The sequence below is a fragment of the Nicotiana sylvestris genome, chromosome 4, assembly GCF_000393655.2.
Source record: "Nicotiana sylvestris chromosome 4, ASM39365v2, whole genome shotgun sequence".
NCBI lineage: Eukaryota > Viridiplantae > Streptophyta > Magnoliopsida > Solanales > Solanaceae > Nicotiana > Nicotiana sylvestris.
The window spans coordinates 180,147,816-180,159,999 of record NC_091060.1 but is presented as its reverse complement, the minus strand read 5'-3'; the positions used below and the strand labels follow the sequence as shown (position 1 = coordinate 180,159,999).

Here is a 12,184-nt window from a genome sequence, read left to right as displayed (position 1 = left end):
TGGGTCCGCCTCTTCAGTGAGGAAAGTGTGTGTTTGCACTAGTTATCTTTTCTGTAGTTAGAGACTTGCATATAAGTATTTCAAATAACCTCTAGTTTAACTTAAAAGACTAATATTTGGTATTAGAATGAAATGAGCCCGAATTAAAAGGATTCATGTAGCCGACCCCAACTAGTTAAGAATCATGAAATACAAAGATTAAAAAAAAAAAGAGACGCACAGAGTTTGATTCATAGAAAGCAAGATAGTTTGAAGAGAATCCATTTGTTTAAGCAAAATAGCTTCTTCAATGCCTTCAACACATCTCAGGGCACCATAATTCTTAGAATCTTGAAGAACCTGCACAAAAAAAAGGTACCTTATAAAGGGCAAAAATAAGCGAATTTCAAAAGCCCATTTGAACGTAGTAAAACAAAGAGCTGGGTAACTTACCTGTAATCTCTGAATGATAGAAGAAGCATTAGTGAACTGAGAAAGCAATCGAGATTGAAGATCATTCCACGTGTCCATTTCTTCCTTCACTTTCCTGAATCTCTGCTGATACTTTTTGACTATACTTTCCATATCTCCAATTTACCTAAAGACTATCAATAATAAATCAAAAACCATTAAAAACATCAGCTGAGACGTTCATAAATAAAGATAAGAGAGAGAGAAAGAGAGATATGCGTAAAGTTGTTAACATTATAAATGAACGGATTACTAGAATATATTTAATTCCAAATTAATCCACTGTAATATGTTCTAAGCTGATCTTTTAACACTACTAGATTACAACAAGAGAGAAGTAAACAGATTTTCCTCTAGATATTCCAAATATATTGGGATATTTTGAATTTGTACCTATTCACCTAGCAAATCCCTCTTGACGTACATATGCTAAATGAATCTCACGTAAACAAATAGAAATTGAAGATGAACAAAGGGTCCTAATGAGAGTCATGAGAATCGTACAGAAAACGCACGCGATTAAATTATTAGTTGTGAATAATTTAATTGGGGAAGGTTATGGAAGAGGAAGAAGAAAGGAGTGGCTGAAATAATTGGAGAAAAGAGTAGAAATCCTATGTTTTAGGGTTTTTTAGTAAGGGAAATTTCGGAAATAAGAAAAACTATTAGGGATAAGAAAGTAAAATCTTTGGTCGAATCAAAATAGCTTTTAAGTCAATTTGGAAAAAGTTAGGGTGAGCTAACTTGTTACTTTTGAATTTTTAAGTAGTTTTTAAGCTATCTTTTTTTGTTGTCAAAAACTTTCAAAAGTTTAAAAGTGCTTAAAAGCTGGTCAACCAATCCAAACGATGTCACGACCCCGATTCCCACCCTCGGGAGTCGTGATGGTTCCTGTCACACCTCCTTTTTACGTACCCGAGAGGGTACAAGGGAGTTTTTCCAATTAAAGGACAATCGAAACGGGATTGGTTTATTTATTTCAGAGTCGCCACTTGGGAGATTTAGGGTGTCCCAAGTCACCAATTTTAATCCCGAATCGAGGAAAAGAATGACTCCATATTACAGTCTGCGTACCAGAAATCCGGATAAGGAATTATGTTAACCCGGGAGAAGGTGTTAGGCATTCCCGAGTTCCGTGGTTCTAGCACGGTCGCTCAACTGTTATATTCGACTTTATTATCTGATTTAATACATGTTGAACCTATGTGCAAAAATTTAACTTTTAACCGCTTTTATCATTTACTGTTATTTTTATCAAGAATTGCAACATCGTGGAAACACATCTCGAACCACGTCACATCAATGCGCCCGTGGTTGTTGGCGTATTTCAACTATGTTGAGATTTGGATTTGGGTCACATAAATGTGCACCCGAGTTTAAGAAAATTAAATTATTAAAGGCGCGGCTAAAGCGACTAGCGTATCATTTACTTTGGGTAGGGCCGTGGAATTTTGCTAAACGGTCCATCCCGAAGTCTAAGCAATGTTAAAGTAAATATTTACTGAGGGCCCCGCAATTTTGTATATTTATTCGGCGAGGCTCATCTCGTTCTTATTTTTTTAAAAAGGAATTTGCAACGTCGTGGACATGCATCTCGAACCACGTCACAATCAATGTACCCGTGATCAGAGACACATTTCAACTCCGCTGAGATTTGGATTTGGGTCACATAAATGCGCACCCGAATTTAAGAAAGTAATTTAATTAAATCGCGTCTAAAGAGGCTAACGCGTTATTATCTTCGGGGAAGACAGTGAAATTCACTAAACAGTCCATCCCAAATTCTAAGTATTTATTATGACTAATTATTGAGGGCCCCGCGATTTGCATTTTTATTTAGCGAGGCTCGTCTCATTGTCTTTAAAAGGATAAACCTACAATGACTATGTTTTCTATTAAGTTCGTCTCTAAAATAAAAGAAAATCTCTTAAATTATTTACATGCTGAAAAAACGTAACTTATTAGTTATTAAGTTACGACTAATGTGAACGGAACATTGCGATCGCGTTTGTACAAGGAAAACTGCTTTAATTCTACATTCTATTATTTACTAATGCTATAACATGAGATAGATACACAATAATACCAAAAACAGATTAATTATTCTCCGATTAATTTAAACTAACATTATTAGATGAAGAAATTATACATATGCAACCTCATTACTCATTAATCATTCAACTACATCTTTATACAAAGAAAGAAAAATTATATTCAACCACAAATCTAAACAGGAGGAATTCAACAGGAACAAAGCCTGATTAATATTTCATTTTTTGCTTCAAGCCGAGATTGTACAAATGTGTACCTGGAAACAGCAGTACAAGAACAAAAGAAGGAGAAGTCAGCAGCAGTAATAACACAGCAACAGCAGATTCAGCAACATCGCAAACCAGTACAGCCAGTAGAATAACCCAGTAACAGATTGAAAACTCAACAATACCAAAGTGCAATCATAATCAAAGCAGAGGAGAGAAAAGATACAAGATGCAGTAGTTTCTGATTTTTGAATAACACTCGAAGAAAAGCAAACGGAATTTATTCGAGTGAAAGTTCAAATTGCATTTCTCTTTTACTCTCAAAATGTTTCAAGTTTGTCCGCTCTCAAGTGTAAAAATCTCTCAATAATCTCCACCCTTTTTCTCTCAATGTTCAAGTCTAAGTTTTTTGTGTCAAATGACCCTGTATATATAGCAAGACAAGTCTTCAATTCCCAACCCCAAATTATTCCCCCAATGGCATGCTTTGTCCCCACTACTTAATGTTTTCTTTATTTTAAACCTTGTCCCCCATGCCTACATTAAATAAATACATCAACCCCAACCCATTATAATTTGTCCCACATGCCTAACATAAACAAATACAATATTCCCCTCCACTACATTATGTTTTGTCCTATTATGTTAAACAATTATATCAAACACCACCCCGTTATATTTTGTTTTTCATGCCTACATAAACGATTATAATAATGTTCAATTATCAAAATACCCCTCCGACCTTATTGCAATTACCATTCTACCCCCGAACGGATTGCAATTTACCAAACTACCCCATCAGCCCTAAACAATCAATTAATCATAACTTAACCAAAATATAGTCAAGATGACCAATTTCTCAACAATCTTCAACAACAAATTACACGAACATGATGAACAACACAACTCAAAATTAATGGAAGTAAATTAACCATATCGGGAACCAATCCTGGTTAACTTAGACCAAAAAATGAATGAACAAAGAAACAACAAAATACATGATTCAAACTAAATCAACAAATCAAAAACAAACATAAACTCACATTAAATCACTGGATTCAACATGAACTTCAAACAAAGATGAACATGAACTAAATCTATTTTTAAACAACAAACATGACGGATTCAAACGATTCAAACAACATTAATAATTTCTGGAAAATACATAACAACAAGAAACAAATTGAAGAAATAATTAATTAAATTTCAATTTGAATCTAACAAGCATTAAACTAACAAATATTCACTTAAACAATAATACAAACATGAAATAAATATGAAAAACAACTAATTAAACTTCCATTTTGAAATCTGAAAATTAATTTAACAAAACATATGAACATGAACAAAACCAAAAATCAAATATCTACCGATTTTAGATTCGAGAAATATCAAAACGAAATACGGACAAACATAAAACTCAAAATCTACTAACCGGATCGAAAGAAATATGTACGGACTGTTTTGACGAACCTCGAATGGGAATGAATCTGTCCGGACTCAACGACGAACTCAACGACGAGCTCAACTCCCTTTTAAATTTGACGAACTCAAAACGACGCTCGACGAGCTCGACTAAAACTCGACCAAACAATGCTGGCGATGGCGATTGCGAAGGCGATGGGACACCCTCGAAATGGTGGCAGCAGTGCGAGGAAGATACAGCAACTGCGATGGCAATTTATGGCTGGACGCAGCAGCTGCTACAGTGACGACGCAGAGCGGCAGCAGCTTGGCCATGGAAGCGACCAGCTCTCCTTGCAGCGATAAAACCAACCCTCCGTCCCGGTGGTGCCTCACGGCGGACAGCGCTGGTATGACTGATATGTTGGTGGTTACTACCACCGCAGGATTCACCAGTGGTTCCTCGCATTCCCAGCTTTGCACGTTGGCTTATCAACTCCTTCTTGTGCTTGCGACGAAATGTTACGCGTGCCAATAGTGGAGAAGAATGGCGATGGCTTTAGAGTGGTTCGTGGTTGACGACGCAGAAGCAGTAGCAGGTTGCTCGTCAATGGCAGACGCGAGGGGGAAGTTGGTTTTTCCGGCGATTGGAGAGATCATTTGGAGGTGAGGAAGAAGATGAAGGCGTGAGAGGTCGTTTGGTGTAGCTAAGGAGGGGTCGTTTGGTGTAGCTAGGGAGGTTCGATGACGGGGGAACGGGCAGCCATGGTTGGGAGCTTAGAGTTTGAAGGTTTGGAGAGGAAGAAGATGGAGGGGGGCGGGTAGGCTTAGGTCTTTTTAGGGTTTTTGTTTTGTGTTTTGCTTTGTGTTAGGCCAAAAATGAAGAGTGGGTGTTGGGTTAATGGGTTAATGGGGCGGACCGGGTCGACCCAGTCTGAAGTGGACTGGGTCATGGGGAAGATTGAGCAATTATTTGGGCCTATGGTTTGAAAATTGAAGAAGTGACCCAATCCGATTTTTCTTTGTATTTTTGTTCTATTTTCTTCTTTTATTTCTAAAACTAAATTATAAAAATACTTAAATTATTATTAAGAACTAAATTAAGTTATAGAAGCGCAAATTAACTCCCAATAACAATTAACGCACAATTAAGTAATAATTAAGCATAAAATTGTTCATTTGGACATTAAATGCTAAAAATGCAAAAGATGTATATTTTTGTAATTTTTAATTTTTGTAAAACTAATTTAATTACTAACAATTGTAGAATTAAATCCTACATGCAAAATGCGATATATTTTTGTATTTTTTATTAATTTAACAAATAAGCAAACACAGACAACTACAAATAATTATCCGAAAATATCACAAAATCTCACAAAATTGCACACCAAGGAAAATCATTTGATTTTGAATTTTTTGGGATTAATTCTCATATAGGGCAAAAATCACGTGCTTACAGCTGCCCCTCTTTGCCCAAAGACACGAAGGGTTTTCGTGCAAAGATAAAGCGAGCGATTTTTACCCATCCGAGTACTCCGTGTGAAGCATTTTTTTGAAAAAGATTTAACCGAACCTTTGCTTCAAAGGTTTCCTACATATCCCTGGCTAAAGGGGAATCAGGTTAATGTAGTTCGGGAAGTTTTGGTAGCTGGGACTACCGTGGGACTGCAATGTTACTGCTGTTGCATGCTGTTATCACTGCGTACCGATCTCTTTGTTACACCGCGTTTAAAAGAAAACAAGAAGCTAGGCTACACTGTAACTTGTTCTTGTTGCCTTGCTTTCTTGTCTGCTTGCGTTTCTTTCGGTGCTTTTCTTTCATGGATTTGGGAATGACACTGGCCCTTTGCTTTTCTGAACACCAGTTTTCATCATTTTGCTCGGTCCGCTAGGGACATGGCTTTCTTCATCAAGCTTTTCGGCGGTTCCTCTGGTGGGTACGGCTCTCTTCATCAGACTTGTTATGCTGGGCATGATTTAATGTTCGCCAGCTGCTTCTTTCAAGACGCGTCTTTTCTTCCTTTTGACTCATGCGCCTGAATTTGTGCTGGGACCTCCTGTTGCAACCTTTCTGTTTCCCGGTGCTGGGGATTTTATTGTTTACTGCTGGGGATTCCTGTTGGAACCCTCTGTTTTATTGTCTTCTGACTTGATCTCGAAATGTATGCCTCTGTTCTATGGGCGGGCTCCCAACTTCAACACTTGAAAAATAAAGACTGAAATGTATGCCTCTGTTATCTGGGCGGGCTCCCAACTTCAATGCTTGAAAGTAAAGACCGAATGTATTCCTCTCGTTATACAGGTGGGCGCCTGGCTTCAAACAACAACTTAGGAGGAAATGCCTTTCTTATGGGTAAAACTAAACTTAGGAAGTGTGTCTCCTATTGGTAAAGACGTGGAATGTATTCCCTTGTTATACAGGTGGGCGCCTAATATATGAAATGAACAGACAAAAAGTATTCCTCTCGTTATTCAGGTGGGCGCCTGTCTTCAACAACAATTTAGAAAATAAAATCTTATTCGAGGGCGGATGAACCCAAAATATCCTATTCGAGGGCGGATGAACCCAAAATATCCTATTCGAGGGCGGATGAACCCAAAATATCCTATTCGAGGGCGGATGAACCCAAAATATCCTATTCGAGGGCGGATGAACCCAAAATATCCTATTCGAGGGCGGATGAACCCAAAAGATCTTATTCGAGGGCGGATGAACCCAAAAGATCTTATTCGAGGGCGGATGAACCCAAAATATCCTATTCGAGGGCGGATGAACCCAAAATATCCTATTCGAGGGCGGATGAACCCAAAATATCCTATTCGAGGGCGGATGAACCCAAAATATCCTATTCGAGGGCGGATGAACCCAAAATATCCTACTCGAGGGCGGATGAATCCAAAATATCCTACTCGAGGGCGGATGAACCCAAAATATCCTACTCGAGGGCGGATGAACCCAAAAGATCCTACTCGAGGGCGGATGAACCCAAAATATCCTACTCGAGTGCGCATGAACCCAAAATATCCTATTCGAGGGCGGATGAACCCAAAATATCCTATTCGAGGGCGGATGAACCCAAAATATCCTATTCGAGGGCGGATGAACCCAAATATCCTATTCGAGGGCGGATGAACCCAAAATATCCTATTCGAGGGCGGATGAACCCAGAATATCCTATTCGAGGGCGGATGAACCCAGAATATCCTATTCGAGGGCGGATGAACCCATCTTCAAAAACTTGGAATTGTCTTACCTCCGACTGTCTTTCTTAGAATCGTGTTGTCTTGCTATCTCTTAAAACTTGAATTGATTTCCTCGTTCCTTCGAGAAAATTTTCGACAAATGGCAGAAAATTTTCTGCCCCAGTTTTGGTGCTTTTCCTTGTGGCATGTTTTTTCGCCAATAACAAGATTTTCTTTTCCTGCTTCAAATCAAAGAAAATTTGTTAGTTTTAACACATGGTGAGTGGTCGTGCCACTCCTGCTGGGGATGGTTTTTCCTTTTCCCTCTTCCCCGCTCTGTGCTTCATTACGCTATCAAAACTTGCTGGGGATTATTTTGCTGGGAATGAATTTTCCTTTTTTTTTTATTTTCCTTCCCCACATCTTGATGATCTGTTGGGGACCCTCTTGGAATTAGGTCCACAATTTTTCTCAACTGTTGTTTTCCTGTTTTTCTCCAACTTCCCTTGGAAATTTGGTCCTCTTGGGATCTAGACCCATTCAACATTTGGTCTTGCGACCAACTTCTTTTCTTTTTATCGCCTTATCTTTAGCCTGTCCTATTCGCATTTTGCTTTGCATCATTTTGGCAACTGGTAGTAAGCTCTGAAAGTCCTTTTCAAAAACAAACTGCTGGGGAGGTAAAGTCTTTAAACCAAAAAATGAAAAAGTGATGATTTCAAAAAATAGAAAAACAAAAAAAATCTTCCTGAACAAATGCTGGGGAAAAGGAAAGAAAAGAACTTATCTGAATGATATAACTGATCCCAACGATCATGTCGCGCATTCCGGATTAATCAACCCAGTCTATTTATATCAATCAACCTTTTGGACGGCCTCATGTTGCTGGGGATAAACAGGTACTCAACTCTTTGCCAAATGCAGATTCTTTCCGTCAATCTTGTCTTCTCACCTCATAGTGCCCTTCGAGGGGTTTTCGCTAATAAGACTTTCTCATTTTATTTTTCTCATCTTTCGTCGCCTTATGGTGCCTGTGAAGGTTTTCACCGATAAGACTCTCTCATTTTATTTTCTCTCATCTTTCACCGCCTTATGGTGCCTGTGAAGGTTTTCACCGATAAGACTCTCTCATTTTATTTTCCAGCTGGGGATTGGAGTGCTGCCGATATGACTCTCTCTGCTGGGGATTCTTTCGGCTATCAATTCATTTCCAGCTTATGATCTTCTTCCCTGCTGGGGATCAAAGTGTTATTCCCGACTTCCATTTACATTGATTTAACACTTCTCGGATACTGATCGGGAGGTCTTTTTTGGACGTCAATATGGGTTAAAAGAAAAGGGGTAACAAGAGGTTCAAAATGATTTTGATGGGTAAAACATTACAACTCTCGGAATCAACTTCTGCCCCAGTTTTTCTTGCTTGGGGATTTTTTTTTGTTACACTATGACCGAGCCGTGAGGCGCCTACGTATCCTTCTTTGAGGATTCAGGTCAAACGTAGTTCCCAATTCCTTTGTTTTTTTTTGTTTTTTTTGTGACTTTTCTTTTGTTCTTATTATCATTAATTTTTTTTCTTCTCTTTTTCTTTCATTTTCATTACTGATTCCAAAAGAGGGGCATGAAAGAATAAATAAGGCTCAAAAGGGGAAGCAAAGGTTAAAGTGTTTGGATAGAAGAAAGAATTGCCTCCGTCATTTCATTCTCTGATAAATGCTAAATACAAACAAACAACAATTACAATCATACATAATATCTCTTAACTGCGTCAGAATTGATAGCCATGTCGACGCAGTTCCCTTCGATATTTGTTGATCACAAAGCATCATTGGGCTTGCTCTGTTTAGATTGCAATAATCAACACACACCCGGATTTTCCATCTCCCTTTTTTTTTTACACTAGCACCACATTAGCCAACCAATCAGGATATCGAGCGACCCGAATAAACTTAGCATTCAGCTGTTTGGTTACTTCTTCCTTAATCTTCACACTTACGTCGGTTTTGAACTTCCTCAATTTTGCTTGACGGGGGGAAATGCCGGGTCAGTGGGCAATTTTTGAACCACTAAATTGGTGCTTCAACCCGGCATGTCGTCGTATGACCATGCAAAATGTTTTGAATTCAGTAAGTGCTTTGATTAGTTCTTCCCTGATGTTTGGTTCCATATGGACGCTTATCTTAGCTTCCCTGATGTCATCCGCATCCCCTAGATTGACAGCTTCCGTGTCAGTTGGGCTCTTTTTTCAAATTCAAATTGGCTCAACTCTCTGTTAATTTCTTCGGAGGCTTCATCCTTATCGTATTCCGACTTATCATCACAATCTTGTACTATAAGTTCGAAATCAGATTGATTTTTTTAGACTAGGTTGAAGATCCGTCGTGCATGCCATGTCATTAGAACCAGTATAAAGAGAACTGTTCAGAAGAGAAAAATAAGAAGAAAAATTAAAACAAAATAAGGAATGAGGAAAAAAAACTTTCACTTTATTAAAATACGGGATAACAAGGTTTCACACTTTGGCGAGCACAAGAAAAGATCTGGATTACAACCCTGGAATAATCCAGACAACAAAAAAGAAAATCAGAGCCCACTACCAAGACTCCCTTCGTATAGGAAGAGGAGTAGCCATTCAATTGTTGATTTTTGCTTTCAACCCCACAAACTGCACATCTGCCTCGTTGGACCCTTTTCCAACACCATAACTGGCTTGTCATCCACCTTTTCCAACTATACCACCGCTTTTCCACTGGTTAACATTTCTTTTGAACCGACACGGATTATCATCTCTGTTTGTGAGGGTTTCTTTAGCTCCCCTCCTTCATGCACTAGCTCAATCATGTGGGTTTCAAGGTGTGCCGGCAACGGGTTCTGATTGATGTTGGGCGCCTCTGGTGTCTGAACCTCAATCTTGTTGGTGTCAATAAGATTTCGTACTGCATGTTTCAACTTCCAACACTTCTCGGTATCATGTCCGGGAGCCCCCGAACAATACTCACAGCTTACCGAGTGGTCCATATTTTTGGGAAGGGGATTTGGCAATCTGGGCTCAACAGGACTCAACAAGCCTAACTGCCTTAATTTGTGGAACACGGCAGTATAGGTTTCTCCCAACTCAGTGAATGTTCTTTGTATTCTTTCATTTCTGAAAGCCTGATTTCCCCGGAAACCTGCCCCTTGAGGGTTCCTGTAAGCTCTTGGCGGTGGATAGGTGTTTTGCGATGGTGTATGTGTGTTCTAGGGAGCCGGCGCTCGCCATTGCGGGCGAACCGGAGGCTGAGTGTATGTTTGGGCTTGGTGCACGGAGAAGTGTGGTTCTTGGGGTGGATAGTAGTGATGTGGTGGGTTGTATGGGTAGTTTGGCCTGTGAGGTCTGGGTTGGTTGTAGTGTGGCTTGCCAGACCCGGACCAACTGCATGCCTCGATCGTGGCAATTTCTTCTTTCTTTCTTCTCAGCGCACCTCCCGTGCTGTTTTGAATAGCCTGGGTCGTTGCTTTGAGTGCTGAGTAATTCAGGATTTTGTCAGACCTTAGACCCTCTTCTATCATGACCCCTATCTTCACCACCTCGTTGAAGGATTTTCCAACCGTCGTCACCAAGTGACCAAAGTAGGTTGGATCCAATGTTTGCAAGAAATAGTCCACCATCTCTCCCTCTCTCATGGGAGGATCGACTCTGGCCGCTTGCTCTCTCCAGCGGAACCCGAACTCGCGAAAACTTTCCCCGGGTTTCTTCCCGGTCCTCAATAATGTGAGACGGTCAGGGACTATCTCGAGATTGTATTGGAAATGACCCGCGAAAGCCTGCGCCAGATCATCCCAAGTGTACCATCTGCTGGAATCCTGCCTGGTATACCATTCTAGTGCAGATCCGCTCAGACTTTGGCCGAAATAAGCTATCAGCAGCTCATCTTTGCCGCCTGCCCCTCTCATTTTGCTACAGAATCCCCGCAAATGTGCCATGGGATCACCGTGCCCTTCATATAAATCAAACTTAGGCATCTTGAACCCAGCCGGGAGTTGGACGTCCGGGAAAGGGCATAGATCTTTGTAAGCCACGCTGACTTGGTTGCCCAATCCGTGCAGGTTCCTGAAGGACTGCTCCAGGCTTTTGAACTTCCTCAATACCTCATCCTGTTCAGGGGCTTTAACCGGCTTTTCAATCTCTGCCGGTACCTCCAAGTGCGGATTGTAGGCATGTGGTTCGAGGGCATAAAATGTGGGCTCAGGGGGATAGTATTGCGTATCGTGAGCCTGAAACAACGGCTCGCTGGAGGATCTTTGCAACGTGGCTGGCGGAGGTGCCCCGATGACGGGGACGATTGGCGGAGGAGGGTTTTGTTTGGGTGGTGGAGCTTGGGGATTATAGGAAGTATCCCCTTGGTAGTATTGGGCAACAGGGAAGCTCGTTGAAGGGCCGGGTAAAGGGTATTCCGGTGTGTGTCCCGATGGGGAAGTAGGAGTGACGAGTGGTACGGGCCCCTTTTGCGCCTTAGCCATGGCTAGCTGCATTTCATGCATTTCCAATCTCATTTTTTCTATATTGGCCATCGCCTCCTTCAGCATCTGATGTGCCGTCCCTTCCGACTCAACACTATTTTCTGAGCCAGTCATGCTTTCTGGTATAATCCCTTTTGATCTTGTTTGATAATGGTATGGTGCCAGTACGTTTTAACAACTAACTGTTTGGATTTGGACAAACAACAAACTTGTTAGCGTTAAAGTTTTAACAGATATTGCAATTGCATGTTGGGGAACACAATATTCTTAGGCAGTTAACCATTTCTAACATGTTTGTTTTTCTATCGCGTGCATCCTCCCGCGTGAAACCCTTCATTCCACCCTTTTTTTATTTATTCTTTGTGCCTTTTTTATTTATTCACTTTTTT

At 40.4% G+C, this 12,184-nt stretch overlaps 1 protein-coding gene across 3 annotated transcripts in view; it reads right to left on the bottom strand.

Annotated features, from left to right (window-relative positions):
- LOC104243145 (uncharacterized protein At5g43822-like) overlaps nt 1–1,057 on the bottom strand; it is a 29,898-nt gene extending 28,841 nt beyond the window's left edge. For 2 of the 3 annotated variants that reach the window (XR_011407018.1, XR_011407019.1), the window contains exons 1-3: nt 844–1,057; nt 433–584; nt 221–339 (exon numbers count right to left, since the gene is read on the bottom strand). Coding sequence is in view for 1 of the 3 variants with exons in the window: in XM_070172433.1 (XP_070028534.1) it covers nt 221–339; nt 433–564 (251 nt within the window). In the remaining 2 variants the exon portion in view is untranslated. The remainder of the gene's footprint in view (nt 1–220; nt 340–432; nt 585–843) is intronic. The other variant, XM_070172433.1, reaches the window with a different exon arrangement.
- Between the last annotated feature and the right edge of the window lie 11,127 nt (nt 1,058–12,184).